Source organism: Chionomys nivalis, chromosome 4 (assembly GCF_950005125.1).
Source record: "Chionomys nivalis chromosome 4, mChiNiv1.1, whole genome shotgun sequence".
NCBI lineage: Eukaryota > Metazoa > Chordata > Mammalia > Rodentia > Cricetidae > Chionomys > Chionomys nivalis.
In genome coordinates this window covers 21693900-21719878 of record NC_080089.1, presented here as the reverse complement: position 1 = coordinate 21719878, position 25979 = coordinate 21693900, and the positions used below count along the sequence as shown (strand labels likewise).

Genomic DNA, 25979 nt, shown 5'->3' with positions numbered 1-25979 from the left:
TCTCGAACTCACAGAGATCCGCCTGCCTCTGTCTCCTGAGTGCTGGGATTAAAGGCGTGCGTCACCACCACCCGGCCAGGCAAGGTTTCTTAGAGCACAAAAAAAATCACAAGATTTTAATGGTGGCGCACGCCTTTAATCCCAGCACTCGGGAGGCAGAGGCAGGCAGATCTCTGTGAGTTCGAGACCAGCCTGGTCTACAGAGCAAGTTCCAGGACAGGCTCCAAAGCCACAGAGAAACCCTGTCTCGAAAAAACAAAAAAAAAAAAAGGATAATCATGATTCAACTATAAAACTGTATATAACCCTGCACTTGAGATTCGCGTCCCATGAACAGTACTTGGCAGCACCATCAAGGCCAGTGGAGCTATCTGCAGTAGGGAGGAATGGAGGCTTCAAAACTATCTCCTGGTTCACTATAAGTTGCAGGCAGTAAAGAAATATTTTGTACTTTGCTAGCTGTCCCTGACAAATAGAAATCTGACTATTCCCTACGTGTCCTCACGCAGTGCAATTCCTGGGCAACTGGGCAGAGGGTTCATTGCCGTTCACAGTCGTCACAGACGGTCAGGGCATAAAGCTCCACAAGTGTGAACAGCAATGGAGTGACCACAGAAGTGAGGCCGCAAATCCCTGAACTGTGGAGAGCTGGCTGACAAACCAAATCAAGATTCAAACTGAGAGGGATTTGGTTATACAGCCAAACTCCTAAGGCAACCAGGATCAAATGAGTCTGAAGATAACTTTGTCTACATACAGATGAAAAAAAGGCAAAAACAATGCACAAAGACTGATTTTACAGAAAGAGTGCAACAATGCATCATCAATTTATTGCAATTTTTCACATGGCTAATGTCGTTTTTTCCAAACAACACATTCAAGAGCATGAACACTGACAAGGCAGATAACCCAGACAAACTTTAATATAAAAGGACAGGGAACACACACACTTGGTAGGCACACCACCACGGAGCCACTCCCAGATGCACTCTTTGAATGCTGATGTGATCCTTAGTGATGAGATTCACAGGGTTTTTTTTTAGCATGAATCTCTGAATGTGCAAAGGAATATAGCAAGCTACTTCCCGACCTGTATTTTATGTTTTGGCACGTGTACAGCTTGTTTTTGTTTTTTTTTTAACTCATCTGCAGAAGCTGTGAGCCAACTTACATCTGCTTCTGTGCCACAGGAAGGGTCTAGGGATCAGACTTAGGTCATCGGATGTGATAACAAACACCTTTACACAATGAGCCCTTCCACCACTCTTTGTTTACACATGTGTTTAGATGTGTACCCAAACTCACACAGAGAAACCAGTAGTGTGCATTGAGTGACCTCTTCCCATCACTCCCCACCTATTCCTCTCATAAGGGGCCCCTTCCTGAACCCGGGGCTCACGGCCCAGCTAGGCTAGGAATCAGCAAGTTCAAGTGATCCCCGTCTCTGCCATCGTCAGAGCTGGGCTGACAGCTGTTTATAGGGTTGCTGACTTGTCAAATAGGTGCTAGGATCATCACAATTATAAAGCAAGAGCCTGGGAGGCAGAGGCAGGAGGATCTCTGAGTTAGAGGCCAGCCAGGTTTACAGAGCAAGTTCCAAGACAGCCAGGCTACACGGAGAAACCCTGTCTCAAAATACAGCAAGAGCTCCTAACCACTGAGCTCCCTAACGCCATCTCTGTGGAGCCTCTGAGGACAGGTAAGTCACGCAAGGAGTCTGTGAACACAGTGCCCTGCTCTTCTCCAGGCAGTGTTCTCTGTTATTCGTTCAGGAAGCTTTGTCCTGCATGCCTCTTCTGATGTGCTGTGAGCTGACAATTCCAGTGGAAAGACTTATTGCATTCTTTACATTCATAGAAATTCTCGGATGAATGAGCTATCCTATGTGCGGTGAGCTGGGACTTATGGGAGAAAGTTTTCCTGCATTCTGTACATTCATAAGGCTTCTCACCTGTATGAGTCTGCTGATGTATGGCGAGCTTTGACTTGCGAGAAAAAGCTTTCATGCACTCTTTACATTTAAAGGGCTTCTCACCCAAGTGAGTTTTTCTATGTCGAGTCAGGTCTGACTTGTAATAGAAAGCTCGCATGCATTCCGTACACTTATGCGGCTTCTCGCCTGTGTGGGTTCTTTCATGAACATTGAGATGAGACTTACGGAAGAAAGCTTTCCCACATTCTTTACACTCGTATGTCCGCTCCTGTTTGTTGTGAGTTTTCTCGTGAGCAGTGAGGTCTGACTTCCAGTGGTACGTTTTACTGCATACAGTGCATTCAAAGCGCTTCTCTGCATTATGAGTTCTTCTGTGATGCTTAATAAGGGTTGAGTTATTACAGAAAGTTTTCCCACAGTCCTTGCACTTATAGAGTTTCCCATCTCGGTGTGATGTATGAGTCTTGCTTTTCTTTAACTTTTGGTGAGGTGTTTTTACAGGTGCTCTAACATGACGGGATTTTGGCCCTTTGTAGACTTCCTGTTGGGTCTTTAGTTCTCCCTTGAAACAAAAGAATTTGTTAGATTTGTTAGTGCTTTTTCCTAGAATGAGCTGCCTGTTATTCCAAAGCATGATTTCCTAATGAACAATTTCTAATAATCCCTAAGTATTTCTGTGTGCACTTTCCCATTTACTGATCTCGTCTCCTTACAGTGTCAAAACATATGACATTCAACACGTTGCTTCCACATAAGCCACTTTGTGGGCACGGAAAGGATTTCAAGTTTTACAGAATTTACTAGAAGTCTTTTTTATATGAAATTTCTTTTTTTAATATTTATTTAGTTATACATATAAAATATTCTGGCTGTGTGTATGCCTGCAGACCAGAAGAGGGCACCAGACCTCATTACAGATGGTTGTAAGCCACCATGTGGTTGCTGGGAATTGAACTCTGGACGTTTGGAAGAGCAGGCAATGCTCTTGACCGCTGAGCCATCTCTCTAGCCCCTGAAATTTCTTTATGTATAATATTGTCTTTGTTTCAAAGGCTACCCCTTGATAATACTGAATTAATACACTATGAACTTTGTTGTTAAGCAAACTAAGATGCTGGGAGTCTTAGATGAAAATGGTCAGTTCTTCTCCAGCCTGTATCTAACCAGGTTCACTATAGAAAAGTACATTCTAAGTGTGGAAATATTTCATGTTCATTCTTCATGTGTTCATATTTGAAATACGGTTTGACCTTACACTGAATCTTTTACTTACTTTAATCATGTCTTGGTCAGTTATTTCAAGCTGTCCCAAATGTATCTCAGGATTTTCCTTGCTGGTGTCAATCAGGGCACTTACTTTATTAACATCTAAAATATTAAAATGTCATGATTCAATAATAATATTTTTATAGAATTCAAACATAAAAGTAAAGTCATGACTGTTATGATCTGCTGGCCTGGGTACACCGTCCCTTTAAGAGACAAGTTCCACCCTCTCCCAACCCAACCCCTTCTACCGAGGGAAGCAGATATCCTGCCTCCTCCAGCCTGAGTGCTCTCTCTCACTCTTCCTTCTCTCTCCTGAAGGAGCTTCTCTCTTCTCTCTTCCTCTCTGCTTCTCTCCTTGTCCCCCCTTCTCCCTCCCTCTCCCTTTCCCTTCCATAACCTACTAAATAAATATCCAACCTCACTCTGCATGGCATGCCTATCCATCTGCCATGCAGCTCCCTGCCTAGGACCCACTGTCCCTCATGGCCTGCTGCCCACTGACACCCTTGGGGAATGGGGCCATTTTATTTTTACCATTACAATGCCTTCATATGCTATTGTGCTGGTTAGTTTTATATCAGCTTGACACAGATTCATTCTGATAGAAGGAACCTCAATTAAGAAAATGCCTCGATCATTTGGCTGTGGGCAAGCCTGTGGGACATTTTCTTGACTGACGTGGATTCCAATATGGGCCTAAAGTTTCAAATGTATTATTCTTCTTTAAGTATATAACTTTTAGCTTCTGTTCCTAGTTTGAATTTGTCTCAACAGGTTTCCCCTTGGCTGGCAGACACAACCAAGCACCAATTGCTGACTATAACCTGCTCCAAATGACCGTGGATCCTGGACTTGCTAAAAACCGATATGGGTCAGTCTACCCGATGTGAATGCTCCCTGGTCTTCACAGAGTCCACAAACTAGACGCTCCTGAAAAATACCCCACTGCCTGAATTTCCTCTGTTTTTGACTAGTATTTCTCCTTTGTTAGTTCTAGACAAGGACATCCCACAGTCAGCTGGAAGCAGTTACAAAAAATACATCGTTTTGTAATCCCTGGTTGAGATGTTAAGTCAAAAGGAAACTCCCTTACATAGGAAGACTCTGTACAATTTCAGGAAATTCTGTTTTTACACTAGCCATTCAGGAAGTATAAGAGAAAACTTGGCCAAAGTTAGGAAAAGATTGGCCAAGTCAAAAAAAAAAAAAGAAAGAAAGAAAAAGATTCTTCCCAAGGATGGCTTGAATCCTGGTTTAATAGTTAGCTTTCCTTGGTTAACCACCCTTATTTGTGCTGTTATAGGACCTTTACTGGTTTTGCTAATTACTTTGACTGTTGGCCCATGTATAATCAACAGACTGGTACAGTTTGTAAAACAAAGGTTTAATCCCATTCCATTTATGGTTCATTGCACTAATGCTAATGTATGTCGTTCTGTTATTCTATTCCCAATGAAGATGAAATAGAATTTGCAAGTTATTCTCAACAGGTTGAGGAACCTAGAGTTCAAGATTGAACTCCACTTAGAACTCCCAGTGGAGAATGAAAGGCTAGAAAAGATTCCATTTCTCTGCTGGGCCCTTTGGGGACCTTGAACTACACCCCAGTTCCAGGATAAGCTGAAGGCTACAGAAGAGCTGAAGGCTGACTCTCCCTCCTCCCCCCGCCCCCAGGGATAAGCTGAAGGCCATAGGAACCCTCTTTAGGGAAAGTTAAAGTTGCTGACTGCAGCCCATTCCCCCACCCAGCTTCCCCTATCAGCTGGGTGACATCAGCTGGGCGATATTTCAAGCAGCCCCTGTGGTTAGCACAGGTCAGCAGATGTCTGGAGGACATAAGCAGGGGCTGTTGCTATCCCCCTTAGATGCTAACAGCCTATCAGGAACCAACAGCTGAGCCTTACCCCACCTTTAGCCAACAGTGACATAGGATAAGGAATTTTGTATTTTGAGACTGTAACCTTGTGACTGCTTTGTGGTTTTTGTCTTTATAAACCCCTTATAAAAATAGACGGGGTCCTTCTCCCTCCATCTGCTGTGTCAGACTGTGAGGCAGAGGACCCGTGCTAGCCTGTACTTAGTAAAGGAAACCTTGCTTTTGCATTGGAAAGTGTGGCTCCATGGTGGTCTTCTTGGGGGTCCTAGGACTCAGGGACAACATTTTGCATATTAAAACTGCTAAATTTATATCAGATGGTACAAATTTGACTTCACTATTTATTCAGTTCAAGATATAATCAAAAATAGGCTTTGTCCCATAAATATAACACACATCTGATCCAATACGGATCCTGTCAGGTCCTCTAGCACAAGGTAATATAAAAACTAATCGATTATTGATTAAAAATGTGCTAAAGGCCTCAAAATTTCGTAAAAAAAAATGTCAATAGCACAGATTTAAAGAAAGAGTTTTCTATTACATGGCAACAATCTAAGGAGATTATAAGGAGATGTCCTAATTGTTCTATAATCAAACACCACTATCTGCAGGGAGTAACCAAAGAAATGAAATCTGGATAGTCGGGCGGGGGTGGCACACGCCTTAATCCCAGCACTGTAGTGGGAGCCGCGGGCTGTGTTCCTGCCGCCCCAGCTCATGGCTGCCTGGCTAGCTTATGCCCCAAAATAATGACACACAAACTGTATTCTTTTAAACACTGCTTGGCCCATTTCTATTCATGTGTGTAGCACCCCAAGGTGTGCTTACCGGGGAAGATTCTAGCCTAAGTCCATCCTGGGTCAGAGCTTCATTGTGTCTGCTCTGGAGAGGAGAGCATGGCGTCTGTCTCTCAGAGGAGCTGCCCTGCATCTGAGCTCACTTTCTCTTCCTCCCAGCATTCTATTCTGTCTACTCCACCCACCTAAGGGATGGCCTATCAAATGGGCCAAGGCAGTTTGTTTATTGACAAATGACCTTCCTCCATCACAGCACTCGGGAGGCAGAGGCAGGCGGATCTCTGTGAGTTTGAGGCCAGCCTGGTCTACAAGAGCTAGTTCCACGACAGGCTCCAAAACCACAGAGAAACCCTGTCTCAAAAAAACAAAACAAAACAAAAAAAGAAATGAAATCTGGCAGATGGATGTATTCCACTTTACAGAATTTGGAAAATTAAAATATGTACACCACACCATTGACATTCAGGTTTTCAATGGGCAACTGCTTTGAGTTCAAAAAAGGCTTATTCGGTAATCAAACATTTATTAGAAGTTATGGCCATTATGGGTATATCTGCACAAATAAAGACAGACAATGGTTCAGCCTATGTTTCTAAGAAAATGAAACCATTTTTTGATTATTATAATATAAAGCATATTACAGGTATACTAAACAACCCTACAGGTCAGGCAGTTATAGAAAAATCAAATCCAACTATAAAAGACATGTTAAACAAACAAAAGAGAATGGGAAATACCTCCAAAAATAGACAGCAGAATGCTTTATTAACACTAAATTTTCTTAATGCTAATGAGAAAAGAATAACAGCAGCAGAGAGACATTGGATAATAATAAAAACTTCTAAATTGGGCTGGAGAGATGGCTCAGAGGTTAAGAGCACTGACTGTTCTTCCAGAGGTCTTGAGTTCAATTCCTAGCAACCCTATGGTGGCTCACAGTCATCTGTAATGAGATCTGGTGCCCTCTTCTGGCCAGCAAGCATACATACAAACAGAATATTGTATACATAATAAATAAATAAATCTTTTAAAAAAAAAAAAAACTTCTAAATTAAATCAGCTGGTGTATTTCAGGATGTGCTGATCTCAGAATAAAAACCAGGAGATACGCTACATTGGGGAAAAGGTTTCACTCTTGTTTCCACGGAGGAGGAGGGGAGCTATGGATACCTTAGCTGAGAATTATTAAAAGTCCCACACACTAGCTCAGAATGGGGCATAATAAAGGGTTCTTTATTTAGGGGTAGACTCACAGATCACAGTCCTCTGCATGAGTGGGGAACAGAAACCGAATACAGCAGCCAAGGGGCTGCACCTGCACATCTGTATACACAGTACGTGTGGCCACACCCAGAGTGGGCCAGTATCTTAAAGGCTATTGGCTAAAGGAGTTCCCACAACACTCCCATTTCATACAAGGGGAACTTCTTTGCCATTATCCTCCACCTGTAGCCTTAACCTGCCGTACCACTCAGAGGAGAAAGTAAAGTCTGTAGGGTAAAAGGGACAACTGGGGCAGGAAACCAACCACCCACTGAGCACCCTGACTCTAAACCCACAGCCAGCTAAAGAAACACACCCTGGATCTGAGACCTGGGCCAGGGAGAAAAACATCTTTATCCCTGAACCCAAGACTAAAAACAAGTGCCCTGGCCCTGAAACCAGTGTCAAAGAAACACTTTGTCCCTAAAATCAGAGACAGTGAAAGGAAAAAAAAAAAAAAAAAAAATATATATATATATATATATATATATATATATATATATATGCCCTCGTCCTAAGATTAGAGTCAAAAAGCTAAAAGGGACCAGTGAAAGAAACATAGCTTGGCCATCTCTGCCCCTGACCAGCTAAACTGACCAATCCCTGAGCAGGGAAAAACTAACCAATCCTCCTTCTCCCTGGAAAAACTCCGCCCCTAAGCCCTATATAAGCCTCTCTGCCTGTCCCTGGCAGAGGCAGCCACTCTCCTGAACACATTCCTCTATAAAGCTAATATAGAAATAAAAAATAAAGACAACTCATACACCAGTAACCACACAAAGAACATACAAAAATGTAAAACAGTGAAAATGAAACCTAATGAATGTTAAAAGAATAATAAAACAGGAGCTAATATAGCACAGTAAGTATATTAAAATGTCTCCAGGCTACTGATGTCCAAATGTACCTGTTAAAATACCAGGATCACCACCAAGGCATCAGTTTATATCCAACTACTAATTACATGCAAAAGTTAGAAAACGGTCATCTAATACACTTGGTCACAAAGCAAATCTCAACAGGTCCAAAAAAATAAAGGAAAGAAACCTAAGTATACTATTGGATAAGCAAGGGTTAAAGCTAGACTTCAACAACACAAACTACAGAAAGCCTACAAGCTCATGGAAACTGAACAATTGTCATCTGAATTATGACTGGGTCAGGGAGGAAATAAAAAAATTAAAGACTTTTTCCGACAAATCGTCAGCAACAAAATCAGGGAGATGGAGTGACACCAAGAATGTTCTTTTCAAACAGGGTTAAGAGCAAAAAAATTGATTCAAAAAGAAGGAGAAGAAGGAAGGAGAAGCAGCAGCAAGCAGTTCAACATGACCAGTACCCGATGAGCTCTCCTGCTGACCACCTAAGACATTTGCTCACCTGGGGGGCTCTGCACTGCAGCTTCCGCTTGGCCCCACGGCCCACATCCTCGTTCCAAATTGAAGATCAACTTAGGCTTGGCTACGCAGAGCTCTGTAAGTTAGAAATAGAAAGGAAATGAATGGAGCCAGAGTGCTGTGACCGGCTACTAAGGAGTGAGTCACAGCTCACTTCTGGAACTGCTGCTTGCTGCTCTGGTCAGAGAGGATCTATAGTCTCGTTCTTCCCTAGCTAGAAAACCACCCTTTTTTGGCATTAAACTGCAAGATAGATAACCCAAAATAATGATCTTGAGAAAGTTTAGCAGGCTGGAAAGATGGTTATGGGGCTAAGAGCAACTATTGTTCTTGGGAGACCCAAGTTCAGTTCCCAGTATCCAAACCTGGCGGTTCACAGCTGCTCAGCGTCCCCTCCAGGCAACCCAGTGCCCTCCGGTGTCCACAGGAACACACACACATGTGGTGCTCACTCTCAGACACGTATACATAGCTACAAATAATGATAAATCTTTAAAGTAAGTGATGATTTCTATACTTGTTAACCAAGGGAAAAGCATTTGCTGAGACTGACGGGGTTACACTCACTCAGGAACACCAGGCTGCTGTAGGTCTCCAGCATCACATCCCTGTAGAGGGTCCTCTGGGCAGCGTTTAGCTCTTGCCACTCTTGCCTGGTGAAGTTCACAGCTACATCCTCAAACGATACCAATCCCTGAAAAAACACAAAATGGAAGTTCACTCCTCTCTCTCTCTCTCTCTCTCTCTCTCTCTCTCTCTCTCTCTCTCTGTGTGTGTGTGTGTGTGTGTGTGTTACTAGTTTCTTACAGAAGGCACAGCTTGATTTGTATTCTGCATCACAGAAAAAGAAAAATCAACACAGGCATCTTTATCTCAGTGTCAACATAGTGACTCAGGAAAACAAAATTAGCCTTTTCTAATTTCAACAGAAAATCCATACAAGAACGCATGGGTATGTAAGGGAGGAGCTAAAAAGACCAAAGGGAAAGAATCCATGAACCCAATCATAAAACATTCAGTCTCCAAAGGAAGAATGTTGAAGCTGGTGTCCCAGCTGGTACAGGTGTATGCCTAGACAGAGCAGAGGTGGATGTTCAGTTCTCAGTACCAACCACAGGGTAGACATGTCTCTGTCAGGGTTACCTTTGCTGCAATCAGACACCATGACCAAAGACAACTTGGGGAGGAAAAGGGGTGACTTCATTCACAATTCCATATAATAGCCTATTATGAAAAGCAGTGAGGGCAGGAACTCAAGCAGGGCAGGTGGCAGGAGCGGATGCAGAAGCCATGGAGAGGTGCTGCTACTGGCTTGCTCCTCATGGCTTGCTCAGCCTGCTTTCTTATAGATCCCAGGACCACCAGCTCAGGGGTGGGACCACCCTCCATGCTTGCTTCCAGCTCCATCTTAGGAATTGGGACTCCCTCCTCTTAGATGACTCCTGCTTGTGTCAACTTGACATATGGCTTTCCAGCACAAAGTCTTAGCTCCGTGTGGGGTCACATAACTGAAGGCAGGGGTCAAAAAACTGGGGAACACTAAAAGGTTTTGGAACATGCAACCAAAGATTAATTCAAAATCAAATGTAGAGAATTCAAAGTGTTCCAGGCAGGGCTCAACTTTGTGCTACGGGGTGACTTCACCATAGCACCTGTGGCACTTGCATACAACACACATGTCATTGCACCACCAAGCCCCAGTACATGCCACCTCCGGCTCAGACTCGGCTGTGTCATAGGCTGCAGCTTTTGTATTCTCCATAGCTATCTGATCTTTCAAAACACCGTTTTTGATGAAAGCAAAGACATTTAATTTGTTTCTACCACTGGCTCCTGCCATTTATATTGGCACCATATTATGTCAGGCAAATTAGCACTGGTCTCGCTAGTATGCAACCTTGCTTTCATCTTCAAGAAATATTAAGATTGGATGTATGCCAAAGCATCATTTTTAAATAAATAAAATTCTTATTATCAGTAAATGTTTCATTTTTTTATTGATTTTTATTGAGCTTTACATTTTTCTGTTCCCCTCCCCTTCAACCCTCCCCCAAGGTCCCCATGCTCCCAATTTACTCAGATCATGTCTTTTTCCACTTCCCATGTAGACTAGGGTCCTCATTGTTGTCTAGGTTCTCTGGGATTGCGATTTGTATGCTGGTTTTCTTTGCTTTATGTTTTTTTTTTTTTTTTTTTTTTTTTGGTTTTTTTCGAGACAGGGTTTCTCTGTAGCTTTTGGTGCCTGTCCTGGAACTAGCTCTTGTAGACCAGGCTGGCCTCGAACTCACAGAGATCCGCCTGCCTCTGCCTCCCGACTGCTGGGATTAAAGGCGTGCGCCACCACCGCCCGGCTTTGCTTTATGTTTAAAAGCACATATGAGTGAGTACATGTGATACTTGTCTTTCTGTGTCTGGGTTACCTCACTCAAAATGATGTTTTCTAGCTCTATCGATTCGCCTGCAAATTTGAAGATGTCATTTTTTTTTCTGCTGTGTAGTACTCCATTGTGTAAATACCACATTTTCCTTATCCATTCTTCGATTGAGGGGTATTTCGGTTGTTTCCAGGTTCTGGCTATGACAAACAAAGCTGCTATGAACATAGTTGAGCACATATCCTTGTGGCACAATTGAGCATCCTTGGGATATATACCCAAAAGTGGTATTACTGGGTCTTGAGGAAGGTTGTTTCCTAATTTTCTGAGAAATTGTAATACTGACATCCAAAGCGGCTGTACCTCTTTGCATTCCCACCGGCAATGCAGGAGTGTTCCCTTTTCCCCACAACCTCATCAGGATAAGTTGTCATCAGTGTTTTTGATCTTGGCCATTCTTACAGGTGTAAGATGGAATCTCAGAGTTGTTTTGATTTGCATTTCTCTGATGGCTAAGGATGTTGAACATTTCCTTAAGTGTCTTTTCAGCCATTTTAGATTCCTCTGTTGCGAGTTCTCTGTTTAGGTCTGTACTCCATTTTTTTTTTATTGGATTATGTGTTCTTTTGGTGTCCAATTTCGTGAGTTCTTTATATATTTTGGAGATCAGACCTCTGTCTGATGTGGGGTTAGTGAAGATCTTTTCCCATTCTGTAGGCTGTCGTTTTGTCTTGTTGACCATGTCCTTTGCTTTACAGAAGCTTTTCAGTTTCAGGAGGTTCCATTTATTAATTGTTTCTCTCAGTGTCTGTGCTGCTGGGGTTATATTTTGGAAGTGGTCTCCTGTGCCAATGTGTTCAAGTGTACTTCCCACTTTCTCTTCTACGAAGTTCAGTTTGGCTGGCTTTATGTTGAGGTTAGATCCATTTTGACTTGAGTTTTGTGCATGGTGATAGATATGGATCTTTTTATTCTTATACATGTTGCTATGCCAGCACCATTTGTTAAATATGCTTTCTTTTTTCCATTTGTTTTATCCCCTGGGATCAGGGGAGTAAAGAGATGAACTCTAAGGTCTCACTTCTCTCTAGAAGGGAATTCTGCTAACTGCTGTTGTTGATGGTTGAGCTTGTATCTAGCCTGCTCCAGGGAGCTAATAAGGCAGAAATCAGTAGACCTCTGGCCGCCTGGATGAAAGCATGGCACTTTCTGAGCCACTGCTGCTCACTGCACGGACAGCTCCAGGCCCACCAGCTCCTATCAGAGGAGTCTGCCCAGATACTTACATTCCTGGCTTTAACAGCTGGTTTGTGGGAATACAAGTTAAACCTGGGAATAAAGGGACCTGAGCACATGAATATCGCTTTCAAGTCATAAAAATACAGGGCTCTAGGAAGAACTAATTACCATTTCTTAAACAGACACAAAACTGCAGCTCCCGATATTCTCTCTAAACCAAAGAAACTTTGTTTTGCAGTAAACAGTGATTAATACTGAGACTTCCAACTGGTCAACGTATAGAGAAGAAGGCACGGGAGAGCTGGGCCATTAATGGTGCAGCTGTATCACATTCCCTATGCCCAAGGCTCAGGATCATCTTGAAAGATTCTAGCAGCCTGGTGTTATAGAGGACTGCTAAGAAACATGACAGAAAACGTCCCAACAGGGACAGTGAACCGGTGCACTTACAGCAGCTATGACTACATGCACAAGACCCGGACAAGACGAAGCCAGGGAAAATTCCATCATGGACTGGATGGAGAGGGGCTTGTGAAGTCCCACTGAGAGCTTCTGGCAATTGAAGGCTGCAGGGGTAAGGTCAGTTTACCTCAGATGTGGCCTGGTAGACTGTCCATGTTCTAGCAACTACCCTACACCCCTGCATGTACCAACAGCACCAAGCAGAGTGAAGGGTTTTGTTTCTTAAGGGGGAAGGGAAACTGATGGTGGTGGATATGAAAGGAGCTGGAGGGGAGGAAGTGCAGGGTGGATTTGAACAAAACATTATATTCACATATGAAATGCTCAGCACTTTTTTTTTTTTTTTTTTTGGTTTTTTTTTTTTTTGGTTTTTCGAGACAGGGCTTCTCTGTGGCTTTGGAGCCTATCCTGGAACTAGCTCTGTAGACCAGGCTGGTCTCGAACTCACAGAGATCTGCCTGCCTCTACCTCCCGAGTGCTGGGATTAAAGGCGTGCGCCACCATCGCCCGGCTTAGCACATTTTTTTTAAAAAACAAAATACTTAACTATTATAAATTTAGTAATCAGATGTTTAGGTTTTTATGGCGTTTTGTCTCTTCGGAGAAATTTTTATTAAAAAGGACAGTGCCAGGCAGTGGTGGCTGATGCCTTCAACCCTAGCAATCAGGAAGTAGAGGCAACTCTGATTCAAGGCCAGCCTGGAGTTCCAGAACAGCCAGGGCCACACAGAGAAACCCTGTCTCAAAAAGAAAAAAAAAGAAAAAGAAAAAAGGGAACATGTGTAAGAAAGAAATATAAAAGGTTTTAGGTATAGAAACAACATACTAATAAGAAGGAAATATATTTTGGCAAGGATATTTGATAAAACGGTTTAGTACTGAAGTAAAGGACTATGAAAGAGAGATCAGGACAAAACCAGAAGGTTAAAGTCTGCCATAATAAGGCTTGCAAAAATTAACTTAAGTGGCATTGATTTAAAAAAAAAAATAGTGGGCTGGAGAGATGGCTCAGAGGTTAAGAGCATCGCCTGCTCTGGCAAAGGTCCTGAGTTCAATTCCCAGCAACCACATGGTGGCTCACAACCATCTGTAATGAGGTCTGGTGCTCTCTTCTGGCCTGCAGGCATACACACAGACAGAATATTGTATACATAATAAATAAATAAATATTTAAAAAAAAATAGCGCTTTCTTCTCGGGAGGCAGAGGCAGGCGAATATCTGTGAGTTTGAGGCCAGCCTGGTCTACAGGAGCTAGTTCCAGGACAGGCTCTAAAACTACAGCAAAACCCTATCTCGAAAAACCAAAAAAAAAATTTAAAAAAATAGTGCTTTCTTAAAGAGCAAGGATTATGTTTTGTTAAGATAATTGTAGTGGCCTGGCGGTGGTGGCGCATGCCTTTAACCCCAGCACTCGGGAAGCAGAGGCAGGTGGATCTCTGTGAGTTCGAGGCCGACCTGGTCTACAAGAGCTAGTTCCAGGACAGGCACCAAAAACTACAGAGAAACCCTATCTCAAAAAAATCCAAATAATAACAACAACAACAATAATAACAACAACAACAATAGTAGTAGTAGTAGTTCCTGCTAAATTTGTCAAGATTTTAAGTCTAAAAAGTTTTAACATTAGTCAAGTTTTTAGTGGTACAGAACAGCTGGGTTTCAAACCACAATTTATTCTTTAAAACTGATGTAACTACATTGTGAGCATTTAACAGCTATACAAGAAAAGGGACTGAGCTGACAGCCAATATTTTAGTTAGCTATTGTGCTCAGGTCAGCTAGGCAACAGAGAACTGGAGAACAGAACTCTTCTCAGCAAGCCCATGACCCATCCCTGCAAACCACAGGACTGACAGAGAGGCCAAGGTGCTTCAGACAGGTGAAAGACCAGGATAAATCCAGACCCCTTAGCAGGAAGAGTAGAACCAAAAATCTAGGTTAGCCAGTTCTCTGTTCCAGTGACTCTGTTCCAGGAACTGGCTGACCACAAAGTTAGATTATAATCTTGAGAAATGGGGAGTTACCCCCTTGTGATTATCACTGGTATTTTCGGAAATTTTCCAATGATGCCCTCCCTACCCCCTTTGGGTTGTGGTTTCTTCCCTTAAATACTTCTTCTCCCAGCTACTCAGATCGAACTCCTCTACCCCTGCGTGGGATATGAGTATCAGCCTCGTGAGCCTCGTGCGCTGGTTCCTCGTGTGATTACAGCAAGGGCGGTCTCTCCTGAGTTCTTGGGGGGTCGTGTTATCCTGAGACTTGAGTGAAAGTCTCCCAACTCCGGGGGTTTTTCACAGGGTGCCAAAAGCAACCTTAAGAAGTTTATTTGTGGCTAACTACAAGGTCTTAAATACCTAGGGGAAGGTCTTATCCCAAACAACAGTATTATAGAATAAAACCTACCAGCTCCCACCCAGGATTCTCACCCTGACCTTGTCTGCTGGGGGCCTGACACTCTGGTTCCTACAAAGACAGTCACTCAAGTAGCCAGCTTTAGCCAATTAAAATCTTATCTGACCCTTAAAGCTCTCAACTCAGTGGGTCTCAGACACGACTCAGCAAGCACCAGATTCTTTTTTTATCAACTCCAGACTGCTGGAAAATCTCGCCAAACTTTGAATCCAGCTATTATGCTGCCGGCACCCAGTGCTGGTTCAATGACTCTAATTTTATGGAGGCAGGACACAGATTTTAAGAGAATGCTATAATGACCGTCGCATGACCCTCTTCTGAGTAATTGTATCTCAACCCAAAAAGCTGAACTAGTGGCTAAGGCTCGCCACATGGAGAAGGAATGGAACATTTGCATAGGTTTGACCCAGCTTTCCAGGCAACCAAGGCAGCCATTGAGGGGAGAGAGGGCCTTCTATAGCCCAAGTATCCCAATTAAACATGTCCCTGAGATTTTGATATTATTGGAAACCATCTGGTTTCCAATTTAGGTGATCATTATACATTCCAAGGCCCATCAAAAGGACCCTATGACATTTCTGGGTCAATTAACAGGTCAACTAGGCAGTTAAGCTCCTAATTTTCCTGACCACGCTCTCCCGTGTCCTCAATCTACAACTCAGCTGACTACAGGCTTTAGACCAGAAATCTGTAGCTATTGTCTCAGGATGGTTACAAAGCCCAGAAATGTCTATTGCTTCCTGGGTCCTCCCAATAGGGACTCGGTGGTTTTCATTGGGCCTCACAACTGGGGGCCAAAGTCTCTTCAGACATCACGGTTTGTTTTCCAAAATCTGTCCTACCCGTTGCATCCTTCAACACTTTACTGGACGAGATCTTATCAAGCACTCCTCCGTCTAAAGAGACCTATCTGTAGACTGACCTGTCCACAGCTGACTGTTCCACCCCGGCTCAAATGACCTATTCCGGTAAGCCTCTTGGACCTCCACACCACGTCATGCCACCACCGACACCTAAAAGTCACTAACAAGTAGCGACAGACCAAAGTCATTTCTTGAGTTATTGTCCACCCCTTTAGTCCCCTGTGCAATGTAGCAGGGCTTCTACACTAGGGACAGGCTTCGCCCTATCCTCACACCACCACCCTTACAGTTTTACCTTGTGCCTAAGCCCTACACCCCGTCCCTGCACCCAGCTAGCGTGTTTCCATACAGTGCACACGGTTCCGCATCTCACCCATCGCCGTATTTGAATCCCAGAGAGGAGGGCTGGTGTATGTTCTGCTAAAGCGACGCGACTGCGAGCCAGTTCCTCCTCGTGTCTTCCAGTGGCACCACGTCCCCGGCCCTCCCGGAGCTGCGGGGAGCGCTGCGACCCCACTGGAGTTCTCGTGCTGCCACCCCACTGGAGTTCCCGTGCTGAGACCCGGGACGCCCGGAGCCCGTCCAGCTCCCACCCCACAGCCGGAGAGGCGGAGCCGGGCCTGGGGACTCTGCAGCCGCCTGCACCAGCTCCGCGGGGACGCCGCGCTCACCATGGCCGGTCTCGGAGCGTCCTGCGACTTTCCTCCGTCTCCGGTACCCGTGCAGGATCACCCAAACAAAGTCTCCGAATGACAGAGCCCAAGATGGAGAACTTAGCCGAGCTCAGCGGAACTTTATAAGCCCGCCCTACTTCCCTCAGATCAGGGTCGGCCTGAGTGACAGCCAATGGCACCAATCCATTACGGAATGCCCGGTTTCTGGGGGCGGGGAACTCGCACACTTAGGAAGCAATTGATTACGTACAAATTCTGCACAGGTAGAAATAACTGCAATGTTATGCCCGCGTCGCGAGACCAACAAGACCACCACGGAGCCGGCTTTCTGATGCAAGAACAAAGATTTCTTTATTCGAACTGGGCAAGGATCACGCCCAGCACTCTAGTACTGTAGATGAGAGAGAAAGGCCCCGAACCCCTATTACAAAGGGTTTATATAGGGAAAAACGACGAGCTGGGAGCTATCTGTCTTGGCGTTTTATAATTGGGTGAGGAGATGCAGGGTGAGGTCATTCTTTAAAAGCATTGGTCAAGCTATAGGCGCGAAGTTACTAATTGCTGGCAAGGATGTCTCCAGGAAAGAACAAAAATGTTGACAGGATATAGGGTATCTGTAGGAACCTCTGGTCTTCCTTAATTTTTTTTAATATTTATTTATTTATTATGTATACAATGTTCTGCCTGTGTGTGTGCCTGCAGGCCAGAAGAGAGCACCAGACCCCATTACAGATGGTTGTGAGCCACCATGTGGTTGCTGGGAATTGAACTCAGGACCTTTGGAAGAGCAGGCAATGCTCCTAACCTCTGAGCCATCTCTCCAGCCCTTCCTTAAATTTTTTTGCCCTGTTTCCTGGTTGGCTGTATCCGGGATGAATGTTTCAATCCGGCTGCCCCAGCACATTCAAGGACTTGAGTTCAGTCCTCCACTCACGAGTTGTTTGAAGACGGAGGCCTATTCACAAGATGGCGTAGGTTCTGCTCCTTCAACATCTCGACAATTTCTTTTAATTTCCTGTGAATTTTTCTTTTCTCTCTCTCTCTCGATTTGTGTTTTGTTGTTGTTTTTGTTTGTTTGTTTTTCAAGAAAGGGTTTTTTCGTAGCTTTGATGCTGAAAGACCCCCGAAGAGGACCTTCCCTCAGGAGGAGACCCCTGGACCCAAGGATCGAGCCGAGACCACGGATGCAAACTGCAAGAGGTTTATTGGGTGTACACAGGTACATGCATGCGGCAAAGTCTTTTGGAGGACTTGCACGCCTGCAGGCTGGGTAAGAGTCTTTTTATAGGGAAAAGGGCGGGCGGAAGCGGCATACAGAAGCAGATGCATGGTTACAGGGATTTCATTGGTCAGTTTGAATGAGGCGATGGGTTCACTTGAGGACAAGTTCCTTGGGGACATGAAGATCTGATAATAGCTGACTTGACTCTATCTAGGGTACATGTGGTTTTCCCCAGAACTTTCTGTTCCCCTCCCAGGCCAGGTGTCTGACCACAGATATCCTGTTTGGCAGCCTAAGAGTACTGACCTTGCCCTGAACCCATACTTGTTTGAAAGCCTTGCGAAATGGCGTTATAGCTGCCAAGCTGGGTTAAGGCAATGTAGCAGGGCCGGGGGTCTTTCAATGCCTGTCCTGGAACCAGCTCTTGTAGACCAGGCTGGCCTCGAACCCACAAGAGATCACCCTGCCTCTGTCTCCCAAGTGCTGGGATTAAAGGCATCCTGTGAGTTTTTCTCACTATGATTTTTGTGAATGTGTGAAAGACCCAGACCCCAGCAGATCTGTAGCAATTGACAATCCCTCAGCACCCTGACTCTTGAACCCAGAGCCAAGAAACACACCATGGATCTGGGAACTCGAGCCAGCAAAAGAAACACTTTATCCCTGAACCTGTTGTGACTGCGTTGGACACCCCCCAGTCAAGACCACCACAGAGCCGGTTTCCAATAGAAACCCTCAGACCATGATCCAGCACTCCTACCCAGCAGGTGGTGAAATGCTCCAAACTCTGGTGTTGGAGATTTTTAAAGGGAAAACCCACAAGCTCGGTGTGACAAGCCTTGGCATTTGAGGATTGGGTAAGGGGATGCAATCTTTTAATTCTTTGGCTGCGGTCTAGGGGAATTTCCAAACAACAGTTATCAAAACGCCGTCTTTATTGAAGCAGGTTAGAGTTTCTAAAGGCAAAATGTACAAGCGAGGGTCACAGCCTTAGCAGTGCTCAGAAGGCCTTGCAGCGGTGACATTGAACCTGATGGGTCGTGACGAACAGGGAGTACAGAATAGAGGGGTAGGGTTAACGACCTGCATCAGGTGTGGTTGAGGCTAGAGGTTAGTAGCAGTCACAACAGTCATGCCCAGTGTGGAGCGCAACCCATTCTGGGAACTAGGGATCGTGGAGAGGCCATAAGATGGTGGTCTTAATTTAGTTTGACTTTAATCCTCGCATTTAGAACAGCTTACTTGAAAGACCCCCGGTGTGGGGAGACTCTCACTCAACTCCTCAAGAACTCACGGGAGACCTTCCTTGCTGCAATCACACGAGGTTTTTTGGCAGGAACCAGTGCACTGGGGCCGAGACTCATATCCCACGCAAGGGAGGAGTTCGGCTAGCCGGGAGAAGGGGTATTTAAGGGAAGAAATCACAACCCAATAACCCAAAGGGAGTAGGTAGGGCATCATTGGAAAATTCCGAAAATACCAGTGATAATCACAAAGGGGAACTCCCTGTTTCTTAAGATTATAATCTAACTTTATCTTCAACTAGTTCCTAAAACAGTGTCACTGAGCCGGCTAATCTAGATTTTTGATTCTTCTCTCCCTGCTTAGATTTTTGGCTCTATTTTTTCTGCTAGAGGGGTCTAGATTTATCCGGTTCTTTCACCAAATTGACGGTGTTCACTTGTAGGACCCAGCCACGATAAGCTCAATAGAAGCCTGAGTCTCAGTAGCTTACCCAAGGGAAATACCTGGTTCCAAGAAGGATCACAAACTGAGACCACACCGGCACCAGACAATGGGTCTGTGCTTGCGGGTGATCCTATCTATGAAGGTTAGACGTTAGGAATCTCCTTTGGATGGTCTGTTCCTGGGTGGTGCCTGCTTCTTCTCTCTTTTTTAGACCTTTCTTTCTTCTAGAGAAGAGAGAAAAGAGAAGAGAAGAGGAGAGAGAGAGAGAGAGAGAGAGAGAGAGAGAGAGAGAAAGGAGAGACAAAAGCAGGGAAGGGGAGAAGTGGGGAGAGGCAGAAGCTGCCTCTCCAAGAGGGAGATGGAAAAGAGAGAGAACTTGGGCTGGAAGCTGAAGATCAGCCTGTCTCAGCAGAGGGAGGGGGGAGTGGGCATGGCTTGTCTCTTAAAGAGACAGAACAGACCATTACATTCTTAACAATAACAACTGCAGTTGTAAAATAACAACGGGAAAAAATTTGTAATAGGGGGTCCACAATATTGGAAACTATATTGAATGCTCAAAGCATCAAAAAATTGAGAAGCAGTGGCTTTAAAAATGTCCCTTGTTACTTGAGGTCTATTCAACATAAGGATATATGTCTAGCATAAGCTATTTGGATAAACTGAGTCATATAAATTTTTTGAATTGATAATAAGAAAAATTTCAGTTGAAAAATTGTTGTTTTCTAAGGCTCATACTTAACAGAGATAGAACTACAAAGCCCTTTTCCCAAGGTCAGGCATTTGGATAAAGCTCCTATTCCCTCAGGTGGCTTCAAGAAAGTTCTTACTCTAAAAAGGACATCACCCTCCTTATCTCTGGCAAAAGGAACCTTCCCTAACACCTGGCTGTAGTGCCTTAAAACTTGACAAGGGCAATGCTAGGCCCTAGACTCCCTCCCAGTCCCAATGGTCTTTGAATATCCTGACCATTGGTTAGGGTGGAGTGGACCTGTATGGGTCATCTTAATGTCAAAAAGACCAAGTAACCACACCCTAGGTCAGAATGTGTAGCCATAACTGTCAACAACTCAAAACAAGCTAAAACTCTCTGATCTTCAGACAAGGTGGAAATAGGCTCACATTTTTTGGGCCTCCACAAACTGCAAAACAAAACTGTATTATATATCTCCATTCCATATGAAAGGATGGCATGGGATAATAAGTCATGAGGACTCTATACCCAACAAGATTCATCATGTCTCATACAGTCGCAAAGTTGTTCCCATGTAGAAAGATCCACATGCACATCACCTGTTTTTCTTGGTTTGTTCCTTCATGACTGCAGCCAACATTTTCAGGAGGTCTCCTCCAGTCAAGTCTTATCTTTATTAATTTTGAAGAATCTATAGCTTTTTGTTTCCTGTGAATACAAAGACATAACCTCTTCCCCTAATATAACACATTTCCTGACTTCCATTCTGGTTAAGACATTTTAAAAATATTTAGGCTGGTTTAATTCAGAAGTTTTTTCCAACACCCAGTGTCTCAGCAGCTGTTGGTTTTTTTTTTCTCATTGGCATTTAAAAATTTAAACTTAATAAAGCACTATGTAATCTATCTCTGGAGGTCTTTGTTACCCCTTTCTGTTTATTAAGCATCACTTTTAAAGTATGATTGAATCTTTCTACAGATTTCTGTTTATCCTTGTGAATTATGGGTATGCCTCTTAAAATATGCTTTATGCTGTAATATTCAAAAATGACTTCATTTTACTAGAGACATATGCTGGAGCATTGTCAGTCTTAATTTGTAAAGGTATTCCTAATATAGACATAACTTCTAATAAATGTGTGGTTACAGATGCTGACCTGAACTGACCAACTTCAGTTTGATATTGTGGCCTGCAAGAGACCCCCTCCAGTGTTTCCCAACAAGGGATGTCTTGTTTGTCCCTTGTTGATCTGCATTCATTAGTCCAATGTAAACCCCAGAAGGCTGGTTCTTTTTTGATTATCTCTAGAAAATACATAGTTTCTAGGAAAGCCTTGCCTACAACTACTTTTGAAATGACCTTGTTTGCCACAGCCAAGACATTTGACAACTTGGCTTTCCTTAAAACATTTAGAGATTACTTCTCTTATTAAAGTTGCATCATGAGATCCAGTATCAGCTATATTTCTAATCCATTCATCTATTGGTGCTGATCTTGTCTTTAGAGGCCTGATCACCTTTTTGCATTCAGAATTAGCATTTTCCAAAGCCAAAGATTCAATTAATATCTGAATTTGATACTCTTCTATTTACAGCTGAAGCCAATCTTTGTAAAAAGAAAAATTAGTAAATGCTTCCTTTGGACCTTGTATAATTTTAGTAAATGGTTCAAACCTCTTTTCTTGTTTCTTCAATCTTGTCCCACACACTTAAAGCGCTGTGTGACATAGTGCCAAGGTGGCATTGTGTTATTCAGCCTGCATGTATCTCAGCATGTTGACCTTCACCTGGAGTGCTCTTGGGAAATATGGATACCTCTAGCCCTATTTCTTTGTTCTATCTCCTTATCTTCTTCCACCATGATCACCTGGTGACCAGAGACCAGCTTCTAGTACTGCTTTTGTCAAATCTTCCCAGTCTTGGGGAATTACTCTATTGAATTGCCCAGGAATTTAATATTTGCTTCACGAGGGGTGAATGCATACTATATGAAATTACAGCTTCTTTTGATTTTTTAAATCTAGCATTGCAATGAGATGCCATTCAAATTCTTCATAACCTTCAGAGTATCTATCATCTGCTGGTATTTCTCATATAGTAACTGGGTAAGTAAAAATTGGTTTCCTAGAAACTTTTGACTGACCTTCATTTTATTATACAGTGGCTCAGCAGGCTCTTGTCTTAATCCCTGTCTTTGTCTTAGTATCTTTCTAATTTTTATTTATGTCTAATTATTTTTCTAAGGCTTGTATTTTATGAATCCACCTTTTATATTTTTTGTTCCCTTGTATTCTAAAACTTTTTTTCTTTGAGAGGGCATAGAGGGCCACTATAGGTATTAAGAAAAAATTTGAAGCCAGGTAATAGTGGTGCATGTTTTAATTTCAGAACTTGGGAGGCAGAGGCAAGGGGATCTCTATGAGTTCAACGCCAGCCTGGTTTACACAGTGAGTTCCAGGACAGTCAGGACTAGGTGTACACAGAGAAATCCTGTCTCAAAAAAAAAAAAAGAATAAAATATGAAACACCAGAATGATAGTAATCATAATCAATATTAAGCAAATCTCAGTTGTCATTATCTTTTCATTTTTCTAATATCAAGATATTCTAATAGCAAGATGTAGTCACAAAAGAAGATACGTCTGGGCTGACAAGACGGCTCAGCAGGTGAAGGCTCTAGCTGCTAATCTTGATAACCCGAGTTCCACCCCTGGAGCCGGTATAAAGATGGAAGGGGAGACCCAATGCCAGAGTTGTTCTCTGACCTCTACACATGCCCACCGCACACTGCAACTTTAAAAATGGTTCATTCGGTCAAGATGGCGCCGAAAGCGAAGAAGGAAGCTCCTGCCCATCCCAAAGCCGAAGCTAAAGTGAAGGCCTTGAAAGCCAAGAAGGCAGTGCTGAAAGGCGTCCACAGCCACAAAAAGAAGAAGACCCGCACATCGCCCACCTTTCGGTGGCCCAAGACGCTGCGGCTACGAAGGCAGCCCAAATACCCCCGGAAGAGCGCGCCCAGGAGGAACAAGCTTGACCACTATGCCATCATCAAATTCCCCCTGACCACCGAGTCAGCCATGAAGAAGATAGAAGACAACAACACACTTGTGTTCATTGTGGATGTCAAGGCCAACAAGCACCAGATCAAACAGGCTGTGAAGAAACTCTATGACATCGATGTGGCCAAAGTCAACACCCTCATAAGGCCCGACGGAGAGAAGAAGGCATATGTTCGGTTGGCTCCTGATTATGATGCTCTGGATGTTGCCAACAAAATTGGAATCATCTAAACTGAGCCCAGCCGGCTAATTCTAAATATACACTTTTTCACCATAAAAAAAAAAACAAAAAAAAACAGTTCATTCCCACAGGCCTTGCACTCAATAGAACGGTGCCCTCCCACATTTACACATGCCACCCCAAAGCCTTCTTCACAGCAACCTCTGTAATCTGGTCCCTGGGTGCTAACTTGGGAAATCATCCATCTTTTACAAATTATGTGTATGTATATTGAGTGCAGAGCCTGCAGAGGTCAGAGGAGAGCTTCAAATCCCCTGTGGCTAAATACAGTCTGCTGTAAGAGGTCCAACGTGGCTGCTGACAACAGAATGCAGTTCTCTAGGACAGCAAGCACTCTTAGCTACTGAGCATGCCCCAACCACTCTGAGACAGGGTTTCACTATGTAGATTGGCTGGCCTGGAACTCACTATGTAAGCCTTGAACTCACATGCATTCACCTGCCTCTGGCTCTCAAGTACTGGGATTGATGGCTTTGAAGCAGTGTCATGAGGATGACCATGGCTGAGGATGACCATGGCTGAGGATGACCATGGCTGAGGATGACCATGGCTGAGGGTGACCATAGCTGAGGGTGACCATGGCTGTGGCTGAGGGTGACCATGGCTGAGGATGACCATGGCTGAGGATGACCATGGCTGAGGGTGACCATAGCTGAGGGTGACCATGGCTGAGGATGACCATGGCTGAGGATGACCATGGCTGAGGATGACTACAGCTGAGGGTGACCATGGCTGAGGGTGACCATGGCTGAGGATGACCATGGCTGAGGGTGACCATGGCTGAGGATGACCATGAGCTCCTGATCCTCCTGCCTCCACCTCCCAGTACTGGGACTAAAGGCCTGTGCCACCATGCCTAATTTAAGAGCCCGTCTTCTATGTATCTTCTAGACCACCTCCACAAAATAAGCTGTTACAGTTACACACATACACACAGACACACACATACACACACATGCAGATGCACACGCACACACACACATACACACACATGCAGACGCACACACACACATACACACACACGCACACATACACACACAGGTTTTATTTTATTTATTTATTTATTTTGGGTTTTCAAGACAGGGTTTCTCTGTGGCTTTGGAACCTGTCCTGGAACTAGCTCTGTAGACCAGGCTGGTCTCGAACTCACAGAGATCCGCCTGCCTCTGCCTCCCGAGTGCTGGGAGGTTTTATTTTTTTATTTATAAGCTTTTTCTTCAGCCTCTTCACACATTCTAGATAAAATCTGACAGTTAACAGTTTTCCCATATTCTCTGAACAGGGTTTCCCTCCAGTAATTCTTTTCTGTACCTGAACTAGGATAGTAAAAGATTTTCTCAGATACCTTATGTGTCCTCAAGTGACCCAAAGTGAAGGCTTCCCAAGTTCTAGTCACAAGAATCCTATACAACGTGAGCACTTTCATGCCTTAGCACCGCACTGGGAGAGCCAAAGGCTTTCCCGCAGAACTTACATTTATAAGGCCCAATGCCAGTGTGCCTGATATATGTCCTTGGAGGCCTGAATTAGAAATGAAGGCCTTCCCACATCGCTTACATTCATAGGGTTTTTCCCCAGTGTGCCTTCTTTCATGTTTGCGAACTGAAGTTGAACAAATGAAGGCATTCCCACAGTATTTACACAAAAAAGGTCTCTCTCCCGTGTGAGTTCTTTCATGCTTACTAAGTGCACTGGGTGAATTAAAGACTTTCCCACACTCCTTACACGTGTAAGGTCCACCTCCAGTGTGCCTCATCATGTGGCCTTTAAGGCCCGAGAGAGAGCTGAAGGCTTTCCCACACTCGCTACACGTGTAGGGTTTCTGGCCAGTGTGAGTCCTTTGATGTCGTCGAACTGAGCCCCAACAACTGAAGGCTTTTCCACACTGTTCACACTGACAAGGCTTCTCTCCGGTGTGGATTCTTTCATGGATTCTCAGTGAGCTGGGATAGTGCAAACCTTTTCCACACACATTACACGTATGTGGTCCACCTTCAGTAAGAGTTACAACGAATTCACCAAGGCTGGCAAATGAAAGCAAGGCTTCCTCATGTTCCTGACACTCAGACGGTTTGTCTTTGTGAGACCGGGCACTGATGTGGGAAGAGTAACTGCCGAAGTCCGTCCCCACACACTGCACTCACGGAGTTCTACTTCGGTAGAACTCTTCTTCTTCAGATCACGGTCAAGAGTTTGCCTGAGGTTTCTCCATAATGGCTGCCTTGTCTGCTGTCGCCAAGTCTCTCTAATATGGCTGCTGTTAAGACAACAAAAATCAGAGCAATTACAAATGCTTTTCTCACAATCTCAAACCACTGATAGGCTTCAAATTCATACATTTACTAGAAGGCTGAAGAGATGCCTCAGCAGTTTGTACACTGTTCATTTTTTAATGCTTTTGTTTTTATTTTGTGTCTCTTTGTGTTTTACCTATTTGCATATATGTCTGTACACGACTGTGTGCCAGAAGAGGTCATCGGACCCCTGGAACTTAACTCCAGCTCCAGAGGA

The 25979-nt window shown here is 44.0% G+C and overlaps 2 protein-coding genes across 2 annotated transcripts; one reads left to right on the top strand and one right to left on the bottom strand.

Moving 5' to 3' along the window:
• Window positions 1-839: 839 nt before the first annotated feature.
• LOC130873102 (zinc finger protein 809-like) lies at window positions 840-16670 on the bottom strand. The gene is made up of 5 exons (XM_057767650.1): window positions 16562-16670; window positions 9106-9232; window positions 8522-8614; window positions 3207-3301; window positions 840-2495 (listed from the first exon to the last, which is right to left on the bottom strand). Exons 1-5 carry the CDS (start codon window positions 16562-16564, stop codon window positions 1761-1763), a joined length of 1053 nt encoding a protein of 350 aa, XP_057623633.1. The 5' UTR covers window positions 16565-16670; the 3' UTR covers window positions 840-1760.
• Window positions 16671-17862: 1192 nt separating this feature from the next.
• LOC130873080 (60S ribosomal protein L23a-like) lies at window positions 17863-24793 on the top strand. Its single transcript, XM_057767613.1, has one exon. It carries the CDS (start codon window positions 22913-22915, stop codon window positions 23456-23458), a length of 546 nt encoding a protein of 181 aa, XP_057623596.1. The 5' UTR covers window positions 17863-22912; the 3' UTR covers window positions 23459-24793.
• Window positions 24794-25979: the final 1186 nt, after the last annotated feature.